This window comes from Panthera pardus, unplaced genomic scaffold (genome assembly GCF_024362965.1).
Source record: "Panthera pardus isolate Hobbes unplaced genomic scaffold, ASM2436296v1 HiC_scaffold_6, whole genome shotgun sequence".
NCBI classification, from domain to species: Eukaryota; Metazoa; Chordata; class Mammalia; order Carnivora; family Felidae; genus Panthera; species Panthera pardus.
Window position 1 is genome coordinate 128,240,550 of NW_026526991.1, and position 18,643 is coordinate 128,259,192.

The 18,643-nt window shown below is 44.8% G+C and overlaps 1 protein-coding gene across 4 annotated transcripts in view; it reads left to right on the plus strand.

Annotated features, from left to right (window-relative positions):
- FRMD4A (FERM domain containing 4A) overlaps nt 1-18,643 on the plus strand; it is a 607,025-nt gene that overhangs the window by 260,774 nt on the left and 327,608 nt on the right. Inside the window, exon 1 of one of the 4 annotated variants that reach the window (XM_053895515.1) lies at nt 16,341-16,688. The exons of the other annotated variants lie outside the window; for them this stretch is intronic. Coding sequence (XP_053751490.1) covers nt 16,623-16,688 — 66 coding nt within the window. The 5' untranslated portion in view covers nt 16,341-16,622. Of the gene's footprint in view, nt 1-16,340; nt 16,689-18,643 lie in introns of those variants that run through there. 4 annotated transcript variants of the gene reach the window in all.

Here is an 18,643-nt window from a genome sequence, read left to right on the forward strand (position 1 = left end):
CAAATTGGAAGGAATATGGATAGCCTAGTCCCAGGATGTAACTCCACAGTCTATGAAGACATCGCTCTTTCCCTTCTCCAGATAATCTCCAGCAGGCAACCCTGATGAACGTGCTTCACGACAGTGGCAGTTACCACTTTGTGGGATTTCCCTCATTAGGGCAGCCACAAAATCACCCCCTTCCCCAGTGTTCAGGCTGCTCTGGGGCAAAAGCAGGCAGGATACTGAAATTCCGTTCATTAAAGCATTCTAGCTGTGAGCACGAAGGTCAGGGCCTGATCGTGGCCCTGAGCAAAGGGAAATGATTACCTCTCTCAAGTCAGGAATCAGAAAGGCCGGGGGGGCCAGGAATAAGATCACCAGAGAAACCAGTAAGGCTGAAAATGACCTCCACCTTGGCATTAACGAGTAGTAGAATAGTTCTGCCTTGTGTTTTCTTAAAAATTAAGCCCTATGGACTCCATTGATGTGGGAAAACACTTTTTTCAAAAAAAGTTACAAAACAGCTCTGTATGTTGCCCTGTGTCTTTTCATTTTTATTTTTTGTTGTTACTTTTATTTTATTTTTTTTAATATGAAATTTATTGTCAAATTGGTTTCCATACAACACTCAACGCTCATCCCAACAGGTGCCCTGTGTCTTTTTAATAGTATGTTAAGGAGCGCCTGGGTGGCACAGTTGGTTAAGAGTCTGACTTTGGCTCAGGTCATGATCTCACTGTCTGTGAGTTCAAGCCCCACATTGGGCTCTGTGCTGACAGCTCAGAGCCTGGAGCCCGCTTCGGATTCTGGGTCTCCCTGTCTCTCTGCCCCTCCCCTACTCATGCTCTGTCTCTCTCTCAAAAATAAAGAGACATTAAAAAAAAATAATAGGCTCAAAACATTCCTTTAGCCAAACAGAGAAGAAGAAACTAGTGCCTCTGTAGTCCATTCACAAGCTTTCACCCCACAGTTTTATGCGGAGGAAAGTGTTACAACTCCCAATCAGTGCAATGACTATAGAGCAGTAGAGATCGTAAAGTCTGATTGTGTCTTAAGCAAATATTGTAATTATTTCAACAAATGTGTCAAGGAAAGTGAATCATAATTTGTGTGCATGCCAGGATATGTCAGAGCTAGTGATCCAAAAGATGTACAGTATTCGGTTAGTGAACTTGAAAGTATGCTTCAGCGATCCAATTAGCTAAATAGCATTTTTTTATATTTATGCCATAAACATTTCATAATACATTTGTTTGAAATACAGGAATCACCATAAGACAAGAAAAATGCAATCTGTATATAACAGAGGTGCTAACTGTGGATGTTAACAAAGGGAACAGGGGCCCCTGGGTGGCTCAGTCGGTTAAGTGTCTGACTCTTGGTTTCAGCTCAGGTTATGATCTCATGGTTTGTGGGATCGAGCCCCATATCGGGCTCTGCACTGATAGCATGGAGCCTGCTTGGGATTCTCTCTCTCCCTCTCTCTCTGCCTCGCCCCTGCTCACACTCATGCATATTCTCTCTCTCTCTCTCTCAAAATAAATAAAATTTTTAAAAAGAGGGAATACACACACCTCGCTGAGCAATGCTTTATGAAGATAGTGGCATTTGAACGCCTTGAAAAAGTAGCACAATTTCTACAGGAGGAAGTCAAAGGGAGAAGTCCCATCAGATGTTGTGCACATGGCTTGGAAAAGGCAGGTGGATGCTGGGAAGAGAGGAAGCTACCAGATTCTGTAGCAGAACTCACATGAAGTTATAACGGCAGGACTGACTGGTAAAGGCATCACTTAAATTAACCTAGATTAATCACTTAAATTAACCTAGTACACACGAGGGAGGCATTGAAAATCTGGGAACAGAGATGTATCGTGGTTAAAAGCAGTATTTTATGAAGGCTGCGGTGGCGGCTTTATTTCTTTACTAAGACCGTCATAACAAAGTACATAACTGGGTGGCTTCAGACAACACAAATTTATCCTCCGACACTTGTGGAGGCTGGAGGTCTCTGAAATCCGGGTGTCGGCAAGGCCGTGCTCCCTCTGAAGGCTCTTGGGGGAAATCTGTCGTGTGGCTCTCTTGTGGCTGCTGTTTGTTGGCAAATGTTCAGTATTCCTGAGCTTGGACACACCACTCCAATCTCTGTCTCTGCCTTCTCAAGTGTGACAATGTCTCCCTGTCAAATTTGCTTCTTCTAATAAGGACACCAATGGTATTGGATTTAGGTCTCGCCCTACTACGGGATGATTTTGACTTGACTCACGTCTGTAATGACTCTGTCTCCAAATGAGGTCACATTCACGGGAACCTGGTGGACATGAACTTGAGGGGGGACATGACTCGACACAGTCAAGTAGCCAAAAGTAGGAAGAATTAGCATGGGAAGAGACTTGTGATAGTGAGATCAGTGAGGAGCCCAACGCAGCCGATGAAACCACGAAGGCCCAAGATGGTAACAACACTGGAGACGGAGACTGGAGATGGTTTGGTTGGGTGACCTATTGGAAACGGGGGGGAGGGAAGTTCGAGGCGACCCAGAGATGGGGGACTGGGGACCTGAGTGAGTGGTGGTACCATCAACCCAAATAACCAGGCAGAAAGCCGCAGGCAGTTGAGTGAGAAATTAGTTAGATGTTATGTTTTATTGGGTAATTCTGGCAAAAGATGTAGCCATCTGTGGCTGTCCAGGCAGCTGGGTGTTCGAGGCTGGAGGGCTGGACAGGAGTTCGAGTGAGGAGTGGGGATTTAGGAACGAAGCAGCAGAAAGAGGTAGAGAAACTGTCATCAGAGTGGGTAAAATCCCAGGTGGTGAGGGGACGTGTAGGGAAGGCAGATGACGGAACTGGGAGAACAGCTCGACTGCACCTCAGACAGGAAGACAGGGATGCAGGAGACAATGGGAGACTTCAGGAAGCCAGTGGGCAGGAACTGAGGTGGAAGAGGGAAGGAAAAAATAGTTGTGTGGATAAAGCTCATGATTTAAGCCTTTGCTAAAATATAAACGTATGTTCTAGAGCAATTCCTTTGAATATTAACTTTTATCCCCACAGCAGAGCAAATTTTAGAATTTCTTCGCAAAATAACATGGAATGGGGTGCCTGGATGGCTCAGTTGGTTGGGCGTCTGACTCTTGACTTTGGCTCAGGTTATGATCTCACCTTGAGTTTGAGCCCCGCATCAGGCTCTGTGATGACAGCTCAGAGCCTGGAGCCCGCTTGGGATTCTGTCTCCCTCTCTCTCTGCCCCTCCCCTCTGCGCACACTCTCTCTCTCTCTCTCAAAAATAAGTAAACATTAAAAAAAATTTTTTTAAGAAAACATTCTTTTTAATACATAGATAACATGGTAACACGTTCAAGTAGAAGTATCCTTTTTCAAAAACTTTTCTGGGGCACCTGGGTGGCTCGTCAGCCAAGCCTCTGACACTTGATTTCAGCTCAGGTTGTGAGCTCACAGTTCATGGGGTTGAGCCTCACATGGGGCTCTGCACCAACAGTGTGGAGACTGCTTAGGATTCTCTCTCTCCTTCTCTCTCTCTCTCTGCCCCTCTGCTCTCTCAAAATAAATAAATAAACTTTTAAAAAATAAATAAAAAGGGGTGCCTGGGTGGTTCATTCAGTTGAGCATCCGACTCTTGGTTTCGGCTCAGATCATGATCTCGGTCTCATGAGCCAAAGCCCCACATTGGGCTCTGTGTTAACAGTGCAGATCCTACCTGGAATTCTCTCTCTCTCCCCCTCTCTCTCTACCTCATGCTCACACTGTCTCTGTGTGTCTCTCTCAAAATTAATAAATAAACATAATAATAAATAAATACATATATAAATACAAAAATCAATCAATCAATCAATCAATAAAGGTTTTCCGAGTCTTATCCTGTCTCTATACATTTAAGATTTTCAGTGCTTTCGAACTCTATGTAAATATAACCACACTATGCGTACCATTTTGTGTCTAGCTTCCGTCACTCAAAAATAAAAGATTTACCCATGTTCTTAAATGCAACGGAGGTTAATTCATTTTTATTGATATATTTTATTCCAGTATACGATTCTTCGACGTGAATAAACTATGTATTTTTCTCTTCGGCCTCTGATGGGCATCTGGATTGTTTTCACTCTGGAGCGATTATGGATAACACTGTTGTGAAAATCCCCGGGCATATCTTTTGGTGCCCACGTGGACATGTTTCTTTTGCGTGCATGCCTAGATATGGAACTTATTTGCAAATGTTCCTAATTTTACGTCTTGTTTAACAAAATAACTCAGGTGTGAACACTATGCTGTGTTTCCCTTGGGGTGCAGAAAACTAATTGATAAACGGACAGAAGGACTTTGAATTAGTCCAAATTGTAAGGATGCAACTTTGATCTGTAAATAAAATGTTGGAATTTTGGAAGTGCTACAACACAGCAGGGCTTCTCGAAGAATGTCATAAGAAGAAAGGCTTTTTGGAAACCGTCGTAAGGAAGCTGTTAGGCTCTGAAGAATTTGAAGGACAGAAAGAGCTCTGTTTCATTTGGAGAAAGAAGAAGTGTTCTAATTGCCCAATTTCAGCATGAAAACAAAACAAAACAAAAAAAGGAATCGAGTGTAACTCCACAGACGCCATGACTTTTTCAAAGCACTGCAAGTTGCTGTTCGAAAAGCTTAATTATGATAAAATAAGTCATTTTGCTTCTTCGCAAGGGAGTCATATAATTCTTTTAATTAAGAGGAAGCAAAACAGTGATTCCACTCTGAATGCCTGGTGCATGCTTCTTCGAAGCCCAGAGAAGTGTGTTTCTACCGGCTTGTTGGTAAGACACCTTGCCATTCCCGCCCCCTCAACTCTGGGCATTTCTGTGTCAGCCACCTTCCCGTCAGCACCTCGTTACAGGAAACACCTGCGCGAGGAAGATGGAATGCTGTGGCCACCGCAGGGCTGAACTCCGTCTCCCGCTGACCTCAGTCAGTGCCTGGGAAGACGCACATTTGCGGAGAGCGAAAGGTGATGCCTGAGTTCATGTGTGGTGTCTGAGGAGTCCGCAGTCCTCTTAACCAAGGATGAAAGCAAGATCAGGGACCTGGAGATAGAATTTCTGGACCCGGGGCCACTGGATCTGCGCTGGCCTTAGGCAGACAGGCCAACAGAGGCCAAGGCCCGGAGGCTGTTCCCTTGACCCCAGTCTCACATGAATGTTACACTCCTCCCCCAACTTCAAGAATTACATCACTGTATGTTCTTTGCTGCAACACTCACTTCAACTAAATTCCTTTGGTACCATTATTGAATCTCTCCATGACACAATGGAGAAGCTCTTAAGAGCATCTTGTAAATGGGAACCAGATATTTTCCAGTAAACCCGCCCCCCACCACACACACTTTTTAACCAGCTCTGCTTCCTCACGAGAGCTCTCTCTGTTTCGTTCAATAGAAGAATGATTTTCCCTCAGTGACAGGGGACACGTGATTGCTCACAAATCTAGAATATCGTACACACACAGGCCCAGTGTCTGGTCGTATCATGGATTCTGGGGCCAGGAGACTTGAGCTCGCGTCCAGACTGCACCACTGAACTGCTGTGTGACTGTGACTGAGTGACTTAACCGCTCTGTTCCTGATTTTCCCCATCTGTGAAATGGGACGGAAAAATGATAGCTACCTGGTGAGGCTACTGTAGGAATTAAATAAGTTCATATCTGTAAGGCGTTTGAAATAGTGCCTGGTGCAGAGACTAGATGAGTGATAGGGAGGGAAAGAGATAATAGAGATAATAGGAGATAATAGATAATAGATAATAGATAATAGATGATAGATAAGCAAGGGAGCAAGCAGTAACATCTTCCTTAGAAATTAGAAATGCGGGGGCGCCTGGGTGGCTCAGTCAGTTAAGCATCCAACTTCAGCTCAGGTCATGATCTTGCGGTTTGTGAGTTCAAGCCCTGCGTCGGGCTCTGTGCTCATGGCTCAGAGCCTGAAGCCTGCTTCGGATTCTGTGTCACCTTTTCTCTCTGCCCCTCCCCTGTTCACGCTCTGTCTCTCAACAGACATTTAAAAAAACTTAAAAAAAAAAAAAAAGAAATTAGAAATGCAAATTCTTAATTGTGAAAGACCTGCTTCACCTGTCATATATACAATCTCGACCCCCTTGTGAGAAAAAGGATATTATTAAACAACAAGAGCAGTAAGTGGTCTAAATGCAGGTCATATTCTATAAACGAGCCTCACGATTCACGAGTCTACACATTTCCAGCCACAGGATTAACAGCTCAGTGCTTGCAGTATTATGACAAAAATCACAACAGCCTCAATGCGAATTCAATAGAAAACAAGGTTGGTAGATATTGAATGTGCTTAAATGAAGTTAAATGAATTAAATTAACCATTTTGTTTGTTGGCCTCTATTCTCAAATGATTTCTTTCATATCCAAGAAATCAGCGGTGTCGACACTGCCCCTTTCAAAAATGCTCAAGAAATGGTATCCTGAAGGTCAGTATTATTATCGTTTTGTCCAAACACAGCTCATAACCTTGAGAGTAGGTGGAAACCTAAGCAGAGATTAGTGACGGAGTAAAATAGAGGCCCATCATAAATTTAGTGAGGCAGTAGGATGAGCCTTGCCAATAAAAGTCACGGGTAACAAGTCTGCGCAACAAAGTCACGGGCAACCTGCAGCCGTGCTTCGAGGTGTTGACGCTCGTATATCTTGGCACACAGTGGAAATTCTGAGGACCTTTATTGCCTACACTGCTGATCCTCTATGAGATTAGCTTCAGAGTTTGGTAGATTTGAAATTGAGTGGCTGACAACTGATATCAATTTTGAACAGTCCACATCTGATCAGGTGTCATGGTCCAAAGTCTGTCAAGATTCAACCTTTCCACTGCTTTGATATCCCTTCTCAAGGCCGAAGAGGACTATTTGGATGAATTACCCTTTGTTCTTGCTTAGTGTGGTTTTAATTTTCATTCATCCTAACAGGTGTGTTTTGGCGTATGTAATCCAGAGATGCATAAGGGAACCATTAATAGAGATTCTCTTAAATTGCCTTTGAATGTGGACTTCAGTGGGTAGATGGGTCGAACATCTTGTTGGTAATCATTAGTGTATGCCCATTACTGGAATGTTTATGAGACACAGCTGGACCCATTTGGATCAATGAAGCCTGGGTTTAAAACAGGGAATTAGTATTAGGGCATTGGTGTGAACAATATTTTCACTTACTAACAGAGATTTTAAGTTGAAATAAAATGTGATGCCGTTTTTCACATTATAAGATTCACGTCACCCCTGTGGCTGAGGGTGTCAGGAATCAGGCACTCTCTATTTTGTGGGAATATAAATTGGTACAAACTCTATAGAGAATAAAATTTACGGTATCGGTTTTATAAAAAATGTATATGACCTTCGAGCCAGCAATTCCACTTCTAGGAGTCTATCTTACAAATATGTTGGCATGTGGGCAAACTGCATGTTCGCGTTGCCTTAGCAACCATTCAAATACCCATCAATAGGGAATAGGTTAAATGAAACTTTCCAGACAATGAAGTACTATTTACAGTTGTGAATATTTGTGGGTATTTATTACATATATACATATCACTTACCCCAATGGTAATATTTTGTGCCTGAATCTGATTGGAACATCTGCAGAAATAATAAAGGTGGTTGCCTCTAGTAGGAACTGAGTGGCCATAAGTCAGAGGTATAAAAGAGACTATTTATCGGTACTCTCCTGTTAGTTTGTAATGTTGTATCATCTGCGTATACTACCTATTCAAAACCACTAACAAAACGAGTTTCCAAAAAGAGGGTCTCGTTCTGTAGACAGAAACCAGGGTGCTCCTTCTCAGGCGCTTGCTTAGAGAAAAGTCTTCATCAAGGTGAGGCTTGTAGCTCCCAGAGAACCTTGCTGGTTCCAGAATAAGCCTGCAAGGATGTGTGTTGATCAAGAAGTGAAATAAGCATTACTCTCCTCTCCCTTGGTCTGGCTTCATCCCTTCTCCACGCCTCTCAGAGTGAAGGCAGAGTGTTCATTTAGGCTTTCCCGTCTGCCTCCCCGGTGTTATTTTCAATGGTAAGAGAGTTGGGGAGGGGTAAGTCACATGGTTCTGCCTTCCATGATTCGCCATCAGCTCACTCCTGAGTGTCTTCGGTCTGTTTTAGTGGCAAGTATTAGTGAGAATACCCTGAAAACTAGGGATAAAATGACAGGCATAGAGCTGAATTGCAGCTGAGGACCCTCCCCTTCTGTGGTTCCAGGCTCCAGTCCCTGATCTGCACAGGCCTGAAATAAAGTCCCTGTGGCACAGCAGAAAATACACACAGACAACAGACATCCAGCTGACTTCCATTTTAAAATTTGAGATGATATCTCTTCCGTTTTTGCTGTGTGTTGAAATGTCTTTTCTTTAATATAATCATGTTGACAGCAGATGATAATTGGCTTGGGATTTTTTTAACATTTATTTATTTTGAGAGAGAGAAAGAGAGCCTGTGCACGTGCACATGCGGGCATGTGCACGAGTGGGGGGAGGGGCAGAGAGAGTGGGAGAGAGAGAATCCCAAGCAGGCTCCGCATTGACAACGCAGAGCCCGGTGTGGGGCTCAAACTCATGATCCATGAGATCATGACCTGAGCCGAAATCAAGAGTCAACACTTAACCCACTAAGTTAATTGGCTTGTTTTTGTTACTTTTTTTATTTTTTAATGCCCCAACTTAGTATATTGACAACCCTAGCTTGGTCCTCCCAATATTTAACTTGATGTGCAAATTGTACTGTTCCATAATGCCCAACATCTAGAAACCTTTGTCTAGTCTCTGCCTGGAATTGGACCCATGTGGAAACTGAGCCAAAGAGGCTGAGATCTTAAAGTATAGAGACTGGGGACCCCAGTGTCACTCCTGCCTCAGCTGTGCTGGGACAGCCTCCCTGTGCAGGAAGAAGTATAGACTTGACATTGAGAATACCTCCCTGTCCTCACTGTGCCTCTTACTTCCAGTTCCAACCAGCCAGCCCGCTGGTCGCCACATGGAAACCTAGTTACAGCAAATCCTGGCTTATCCAATGGGATAAGCTCTTAGGTCATTCACTCTCCATCTTAAGCCAAAGGTCCTCATGTAAAAAGTGAGAGAAGCAATATTAATTATGGAGGCAGCCCTACTAACTTGGGATAAGTCGTGTAGCAAGTGGAAATTTTCATATTTATGTATCATAGTTAATACACAGTTTACTCAACAGAGCAACTGCTACTCAAGTTTCCATACTTTAATGCCTTGTTGTCTTGATGTGACCCGTGGGCTTTTCCCCATACCATTTTTAGGAAAAGAGTTCACTCCACTCTTATCAGTGCACAGTGTAGCATGAAATGGGATTCAGAAGAGAAGTAGACTCTAAGACACCTGGATGTTTTGGACTCCTTTCTGAGGCTCAGGAAGAACGGTGAAGAGTTCCTCCATCCACCTGCCTTAGCCAGCTCATCTCCCTATTACGAAATCACCCCAGGAACTTTAGTTTTTGCAGAAATGTCAGAGAACCCGTGAAGAAACAAACCCTCTTCTCTTCAAGGGTGTCTGAGTGAGGATGTCAGAGCCTGGTCTCTGGAGCGGTCCTGCCACTGAGAGATAAATTCAGGTCATTTTACCTCCTTCTCTTGTCTGGGTCAGCACTCTAGCTAACCTTGATTAGAGCTGTGAGGTGTGGGTAGAGGCCACCCAAAGCCCAGCATACATCCCCTTCCGAGTACCTCTAACAAAAATATATGTCTTGTTTTGTGGAAGCTTCGTTTTTCTCCATGATGGGACTATATTAATCGCATGAGAGTACAAGGTCAACGGCCATCCTGTCATTGCCATTCCTTGGCCAGCTGTACCAGGAACGCTCTTCCAAGTTCTGGAGATGATGTGTGGAAAACACAGCATCCTGCCAAAGGACGGATGGAGTCCAGCCAGGAGCCAGCCTCTCCGGATTCTGATGACCTATGAACTCCCAGAGAGCCTCACTTGCGTGATGCTAGCCTGCCACAGCTGGCTGAGTGCCCATTTCCTCTGTGGCTTGAGTAAGGCCAGGACATGCACAATACAGCAGGTGGATTCTGATGAGCACCTGGGAAAAGTAAAAATGCAAAGTCAAGCCCAAGTGCCATAGACCCCTGGCCTGTCCGCAGTGGAGAGCCCTAGGGTCCAAATGGAAAAATGTTCAAGTTACACTAGATAGCTCCTGCTAATCAGGGACATAATATCTCAAGAATATGCTGGAGATGAGGAGACATGCAGTTCCATCCCAGGCCTGTCTGGTAGCAATTACAGCCGCTCAAATCACTCTTGAGTTGGTCTGGAACGAGAGGCTGCTAAGTTACTAAGACTGATCAGAATGTGCATGAATCCCAGACACTATTCTCTTCTGCTCAAACACACACAGCTGCGTTTCCTTACTTCCAGATTTCTCCTCTCTCCTGTTATCACTGTCAAGCCCAGGGAGGCTGTCCTCCAACAACAGACGAGGGCAGGGAGGTGGTGGGAGGCAGACCACCACACCGACATCTTGGGGAGCAGGCTGATGTCAGTTTGGGTTTGGTCTGTTGAATCTCCAGTGAGTACGTTCACCACGTTTCCTGGAGTAGTGGCATCATACAAAGACATTTACGTGTAGTGCTCTGTGTTATTTCTTTATCGATTACTTTCATCCTATTGCTTGTTTACATAGCAGAGTTGCGTTGGTATTTTTTAAATAACGTGTAGGTAGGTTATAGTATCCATGATTTCACTCGAGGGCAGTAAGGGACATTATACAAGAGTCATAACAAAAGACCATTGACTGAAAGCATTAAGAGTCATTCATCATTCTAGGGCAACACAAGAAAGGCTTTTGGGGAGAGAAAACCCAGTCCAAGTCAGAGTTACTTAAAATGGACAGTGGTTCTCCCTGGGATATTCTCTTACCACCAGCAGACTCACTTGTTTGGGCAATGACATAACCGAGTCAACTTCTCATTCATGTAATATCTGTAACGGTAGTGTCTTCGTGTGTTCAGGCGGCTTTAACAATATACCACAGACTGGTAGCTTCTGAGCAACAGAAATTTACTTCTCATGGTTCTAGAGGCTTCTAGAGGATGTCCGAGGTCAAGGCGCTGGCCAGTTCAGCCTCTAGTGAGGACCCATTTCCTGCTTCATAGTCTTCTCCCTTCTTGGTTTATAGACAACCTTCTTCTAGCTCTGACCTCATATGGCGGAAGGAACGGGCGAGGGAGCTCTCTGGGGAGAGAGCTGTGAGTTTGGGGAGGACATAAACACTCAGTCCCTAGCAACTAGTATCTCATGGTCCCTGTGCTCACAGCTTCTCATTCCAGACAAGGAATGCATGGCAGGCATGGAAGTCTTTAAATCCTGTGCAACTTTCACAGAGGAGAAAGGGTCATTGAAAACATCCATAAAAGATTTGGGAGAATGTGGTAAAGATCTGTGTCTCCAAAACTGCCTCTGAACTCCAGAAAGTGAGGTGGCTGAGAGAACACAGATGGAGGAGCTGAGGGGGTTGCTTTGGCGTCTCCCCGATGTGCCCCACTGGTGCTGATTTCCGAACCTCCTCAAGCTTCTGTTACTCCAAGTTGTAGAGCAAGAGCAAGTGACAGGTGGCAAGACTGAGCGATCAAGCGAGTCATTATGTGTTTCTCTGCATCATAAACCCAAGGCACTCCTGCATGTGCCTGACACGAATTTCACTGCCTGTTCGTTTTGAAAGTCTTCAAATTCATCGTTGTGACCAGGCAGGGGATGCGGGTGGGGGGAGACGGGCAGATTGGGGTTGGGGGGGGGAGGGGGAGACAGATGTAGAGGAATAGAGCCTTTGTACTTGTCAGGCTGTCAAAATCGAAAATGCATTGTGAACGGGGAAGACAAGGTTGGTTGTGTTAACCGTCTGGCGCCAACACGGGAAGGATGAACAGACCCTGAGAGCGTGGTCTGCTGATACCATTGCCCTGAGCCACTGCTGTGCCAGCCTGCCAGGGGCCCTATAGAGACAAACCTTTAAATTAACACGTCTGTCCTCCGAGAGACAGCTCGAGGAGACAGGCGAGCCTTTATAACTAGACCCAGACAGGCAGCTGTCTGTAGGGCCATCAAGAGAGTCTCGTTTACTTAAACAAGCACAATCTCTTTAAAAATCCTCTTTTTCTGGTTTTAAGGTGAGGCAGAAGCTTGACAGAGAAGTACATCGATAAAGACATTGATATGAGTCACATTTACACATATTGTCGGGGGTTTTTTGCCCTAGAAACTGGGTGTGTGGGACATAATTGAGTGATCAAAATAAAAGCCCGTGATTTTGCTTTTAAGAAAATCTTAGTAATTAATTCATTGTTGGACCAAATTTCTGCTTAGATTCACCAGTCGAGGCACTAAAATAGTGTCTAGGTTGTCTCAGTGACCAATTCTGATCAACCGGATGGGGGTCTGATCTACTCCTTTGTGCCTGACCTTTAAATGAAATGGTTTTACTGAATAGAAAATCATTGCTCTAGGGTGGAGAGAGGGACCTTCCCGGAAAAACATTTTTGCCTATTCAATTACCTATTGCCTTGGGCTTGCTCGTCATTGTATGTAATAGATTGTTTGATATGAATTGGACTGTGATCTGGTTGAACCACAGCGCTCGCCTCCATAGACTCATGCTTTTGAAGTAGACAATTTGTTTTCAGGGCTGCAGAAAACACGGTACTCTCTAGAAAGATGGTTTGCCCACAGCTCCCCTGGGGAGTCTGAGGGGTGCCTATCTACATGACTGTACAAGGAATTCGGCCAAATTCCCACTTTCCAAAAACGTTCCCTTTATTGACTTCTATCACCAAAATGTTGAGCCCTGCTGGGGGGGGGTTTTCATAGACAGGGGGGAAGGAGATGGTCACTGAAGATTCAAACTGAAAGAAACTCGAAATTTACAACCCTGTGCACCAATGTTTTTATTCAAGTGGCAGAACAAATTCTAGCATTTGCCTCCCATATCAGGTGTATTGCTGACTCCTTGTTCTTACTTGGGGAGCCCCAGGACAGTGGTGCATGTCAGGTCCTTCTCAGGTGGCCAAGAAGCTTTGATCAACTGCTCAAGGTATTTTTTTTTTCCAAATGAGATTTGTACCATCCAAGGCAAGTCTGTGGGATGGTGTCATAATCCTGTGTTGAGAATCTTGAGATCTTGGTTGCCACCTTGTCAAATGCAATTCGGTCTTTGGGCTCAGACCCCTAGCATCCATCACTGCCCCTGGCCGTGCCCCTGCCACTTATTGCTATAAATCCATCTGAAGGGGTACTCTATACCTCACTTATTCTTGCCCTTGCCTTTCCCATAGGGTGGGGGTGACACTCTTTTTTCTCCCTTTATCACCGAGCTTTCCTGCACATTCAAGTCCCAGAATAAGTGCACCTGACAAGGAAGTATACTCTTCTCTCATAGCCTCAGAAAAGAATAGTATAGAATTACGCCAGCACATCTCGCCGTGTCTTCTCAAGACTCTAAGGTCTTGAAGAGAGAACTGTGTCTTTATCTTCCTACCAGCACTAACACTCATCACCCCACTCTCTGGCCCTGGTGCTGATTAAGTGTTCGTAGAAAGGATGCATGAATAAATGAACACATAAATGTTCAGAGTTGATATTAGCATCAGTAAAACTCCATCATTAACAAAAATACATCTTATATAGAGAGACTATAGTTGCTTCAAAAAATCTCCCCTTCAGGTACCAAAGCCATCCTTCACCAGCTTCTCATAAGCATTGACACTAGTGAACTTGCCTTATAAGCACCGTATGAACAGTCCCCCGGCCCACCCACCTGAAGAGTGGTGTGGTCCTCTGTGTCTAGAGTACCCACCTACCCCACATGGCTGATATCATCCACTAACGCTGGAACTCATAATAATTGTCTCTTACGGGTGATATCCACAACCCGATACCGATTTCCTTATTCCCTTCATGCTAACTCCCTTTTGGTCAATTTCTCCTCTTTGAAACTGTGAAAGTGATTTGTTCCTAAAATCAGGGTATTCTCAACAAATCCTCCTCAGAGCTCTCGTTCAAGAATACTAACCACTCACATGGCTCAAATTAAGTACAGCTTCTTGTCCCTGAAGTCTGCTGTTTATATTCTTGAGAAGCCACTGCCTGCTCCTTAAAAAACATGTAAACTCATCACTGGGGCTGGGAGACTGCCTGCCTTGAGTGAAAAACATTAACTGCTCTCCATTGGTAGATCCCTTGTCCATGTCAGGAAGAAAATTAATGAAAGAAGCAAGTATACCTTTTACAAAATTCCAGATATTCGAAACACTTTGCCCAAATTCCATTCATAAAGAGGGGGGCTACAGAAAACCTGACCTTGAAAGCTCTCCTGTGATTGCTGGGAGACCAGACCGTACTGCATGTATGTCTACACCTGTCTTCCCCAATGGTCTCCTGGTCATATAGCTGATTGTTTGCCCAGTGCTCTCACCTGGTGAGAGAAGGCACCTAGCCTTTTTTAGTATTTTCTGGACGGCCATAGTTTTAACAAAAGATGGCAGCTCCATGGCAAGAAGTCAGCTTGTGCTGAGTCTTTGTTGCTGACATTGGTTGCTCTACTCACTGTACCAGTTGCAAACATGGTAAACACATTAGCTGATAGGAAGTTCTGTGAATACGAGTTCACCCATCCGGGAAATATATTTTCTGTACATTCTTGGCTATTGGAGCCATTCATCACAGCATTGCCTCCCCCTCCCTGGTGCTGTTGCCTAAACAGAGATGCCGGTCATGAAGTCACTCGAATTCCTCCATGAAAGACCCCAAAACAGAATTGAAACCATAACTCAGAGAACATTTACGTACAATTTATGACCAACTGTCAAGCTAAACTACTGACAGATTCCAAATCCGCTTTAGAAATAGTATGATGCTTTTTATCAACTTTTTTCCTTTGTCCTTTACTTTGTGGTTGCTTTGTTTAAATGTTAAATGCTGACTCAAGGGGGTCTGCATCTCCTTTGGGAAAATGGAAATTCATGGAAAGATACTAAATTGGAGAGTTTCGGTTGTTCCCACTTGAGACCAGAGCTCTGCCAACAGAAAGTGGGGAAAGTTTTATTGTAGAGCAGAGACTTCTTGTAATTCCTCAACTTCACCCGGGGCACCCTCTTCTCTGCCGTCGGTATTGACTGCTAAGTGGTCACATTCTGTGTGGAGTCAGAGACTAGACTCGCCATGGATCATTCGGCTTGTTTAGGGAACAGGACAGAACTCACTCGCAGACCAAGGCTGTCTGGGTTAGGACGTCACAGCAGGAATGGCCACTAAAGAGTTGACAGCCAAGTGTTCCTGAGAGATTTTCCCAGGCCTGAAAAATTGTCCAAACCAGGAGTCTTTCTTAGGATATAAGATTTCAGCCTTATAAGGGAAAGAAATTCTTACATAGGCTACAACATAGATGAACCTTGAAGACATGCTAAGTGAAAGAAGCCAGACAAAAAGGACTGGGTACAAACTACGTACTGTATAATCTCACTTATATGAGGTACTGAGAGTAGTCAAATCCATAGAGACGGAAAATGGAATGGTGGGTGCCAGGGGCTGGGAAGAAGGGGGGTGACGGCGATTTGTCTAATGGGCACAGAGTTTCAGTTTTGTAAGATGAGATCGGAGATTGGTCCTACAGCAATGTGAATGCACTTAACTGTACTAAACTTTACACACGAATGCAGTGAAGATGGTGAATTTTACGTTATGTGTGTTTTACCACAATGTTAAAATCTTTTAGGCAAGAAAAAAAAAAATGTCAGACTTTGAAGGCCAAAATGGAGAAATGACATTTGCAAGATATAGTGGATGTTCTTTACTGGCAGAAGCTTGAGGAGTTGACACAAGAGATTAAATTTTTTTCCTTGATGTTTATCTACTCTTGCAAGAGAGGGGGTGGGGAGGACAGAGGACGGGGGAGAGTGTAAGGATCTAATAATATTCTGAGGAAAAATTTAGTACCCCCACAACTTTCGTTTCCTTGTTTTTCACAAGACTATGTGCTTTTCTGTCGTCGTGTACAGAACAAGGTCTGATGGGTTTTTCACAAAGAACTATTGATGGCGTGTCTGTGTGAATTGCCCCAGCATTGGTCACAGCCAACTTCTGTGGGACCCACTGCCCCCGCTCTACAATACACTCCAGTGTGCTTGGCCATTTATGAAAGGTCAGAAATGAACTGAGAAATGGGCTAGAGTCAAAAACATGTGGCCCTATAAATATCAGAGTCAGACGGCTTCCTCCATTCTCCCGCTGCTGCCTGGCATCATCCCCCCGGCGGCTTCTCTTTCACCCATTTTTGGGGTTTCACGCAGCACCTCAGACCAGGAAGCTTGCGAAGAGCAGGCGGTGGCTGGATTCTTTACCTGGTGACATCACTTTGCACCCAGGGTGGTCCCCTCGTGCCATTAGTGCAGCCTTTTTCTTTTTAACCCTTAAAGATCTCTGGCTACGGAGCTCCATCGGCGCGGTCTGCGATGCTCTGTTCCGCGTCCCACTAGTGCCCATTCCGCCTGTGCCTAAATTTGACACCGGCCGTGTTTTCTGAGCTGAGGAGTGTGCAGGTTGGGGCCACCCCCGAGGCCTGAGCGCAAATCGGAGCGTTCGTTATGACTCTAGCCGCCAAACTGGAAGACTTTGAAGTGACGCTGGAGCACCTGCTCATGGATGTGTTTGTAAGTAAAGGCTTCCATTTATTCCGCACAATGGGTCCTCCTCTGCCACCCCCAGCGTCTTTACGACTCTGTCCCTGCTGCTGAATAGGATTCTATTCCACAGTTGTCCAGTTCTCACACAGCGTCTTTATTTCTCGCTCGTGTGCCTCGGGGGAAGAAAACCATAAAGTGGCTAAATGCCTGAGTGGCGCGGAATGGTCTGTATGGATGACATAGCGGAGAAATGGCTTCTCAGGACAAGTAATGTCCAGACGTCTGAATGAATGGGTTGAAGGAATAGAAAACACCTGCCCAAAGACACAGAAGCAGCCACAGTGGGTACTCCCGGGGAGACTTAGATGTGTTTGTGAAGTGAAGTGATCATTCCCGAAAACAAAGGAGAGGGTGGGCTCAACATACTGTATTTTTCCCATGGAGCGTGCAGAGGGTGGGAGAGAGAGAAAACATCACTCTGTACAGAGCACCGGTGTCTCAATCTTGTCCACTCTCCTAGGGATTAGGTTACTAAGACTTCCTCAGGAATTGATTTTATGGGATAAGGCTGTTTGAGTGACTGGTTTTTTTAAAGCAGCAGCAGCTGACAAGGATACTTCTATTCCTGTGATGGTTTTAGAAACACAATCTTTGAAAGCCCCCATCATCCGTAGCAACCTAAACATCATTTCTACCCCAAACCAACCACGGTCATTCTTACTCTTTTCTCGGGGTTTTCTGTTGGTGATAGGTCTGTTTTGTATTACTGATGGGGGCGTAGGGAGCTACAGACTGTGTGAAGCATGCAGGGGGTAATACAGCTGAAAGAAAAGTGTTCTCCTTCCAAGAACAACACTGGCGCTCCCCTGGGAAAGGCGGTGGTGGTACATTTTGAGGACCAGCCAGTCTGTGTCTCGAATCTGGAAAAGGCTGTGGGGGGTTGGCCCTTTCACTATACATCACTAAGTCCCTTTCAGGAACCTCACAGGGAATGGTGTGTTTTGGCAGACGTGAGAGTCTGGGGTTTCTTTTCTTTATTAATTTATAATCTGTCATCTAATTGAGGCAACATTATACTGGCAGGATTCCCGAAGGGAATCACCCTTTGCAGGCTGGATACTGGGGTCCCAATACCTCGCATTCATTCTGACTAGAGGATCAGGAAGTTATGCCTTCAGGAGGAATGGGTCAAGAAATGAGAGCGACCTTCTGGATTTCCAGTGACGGGAGGTTCATGGCCAGCATCGCTATTTTCTGAAGTATACATAGAGACTGAGCCGCAGGATGGGAAGTTTCTTTGACAGCTGATACCCTCTGCCCAACCACCATGGTCTGCCATGGTCAGGTGGCTGTAGGGTCTTGTCTGGGGGGTGGTCTGTGTGTGGCGTACCAAAGGGTGAGTGTGAGCTTGGTCACCTCAGGGAAAAATTAAGCAAGAAGTTGTTTTATTTAAATACCACCAAGTCGTTAATGTAGTCCCTTTCTGTCCTTAGCTGCCCCTCCCCCCAACACACACACACTTTTCCAATTACTTCCAATAATCTTGTTTGCGCGTTCCTAGATATACTCTCCCCTAGAAGGGAACGGGATCACATACTCCACCCTTTTCTGTAAATACAACCCTTAATTTCATGGGCCCAGTTTAGGTCCTTAGTACCTCTCGCTTGGACTAACCATCTAATTGTTCTCCTATATCTATTATTTCCCTCCAGTTCATCCTATCACTATCATCTCCAGATCAGCCTCTGTATACTCTATTTTATTAATTGCTGAAAAATATTGTTCAGACTAATTTGAGGTTCACAGCAAAATTGAGCAGAAGGTAAAGAGATTTCCCCTGTACTCCGGTTCCCGAACATTCACGACATCCCACACTACAGCGATATGTTTATCACCATCAAGGAACCTATACTGACACATCATTGTCACTCAGTAGGTTACATTGTGGTTCACTATTGGTGCTATACATTCTATGGGTTGAC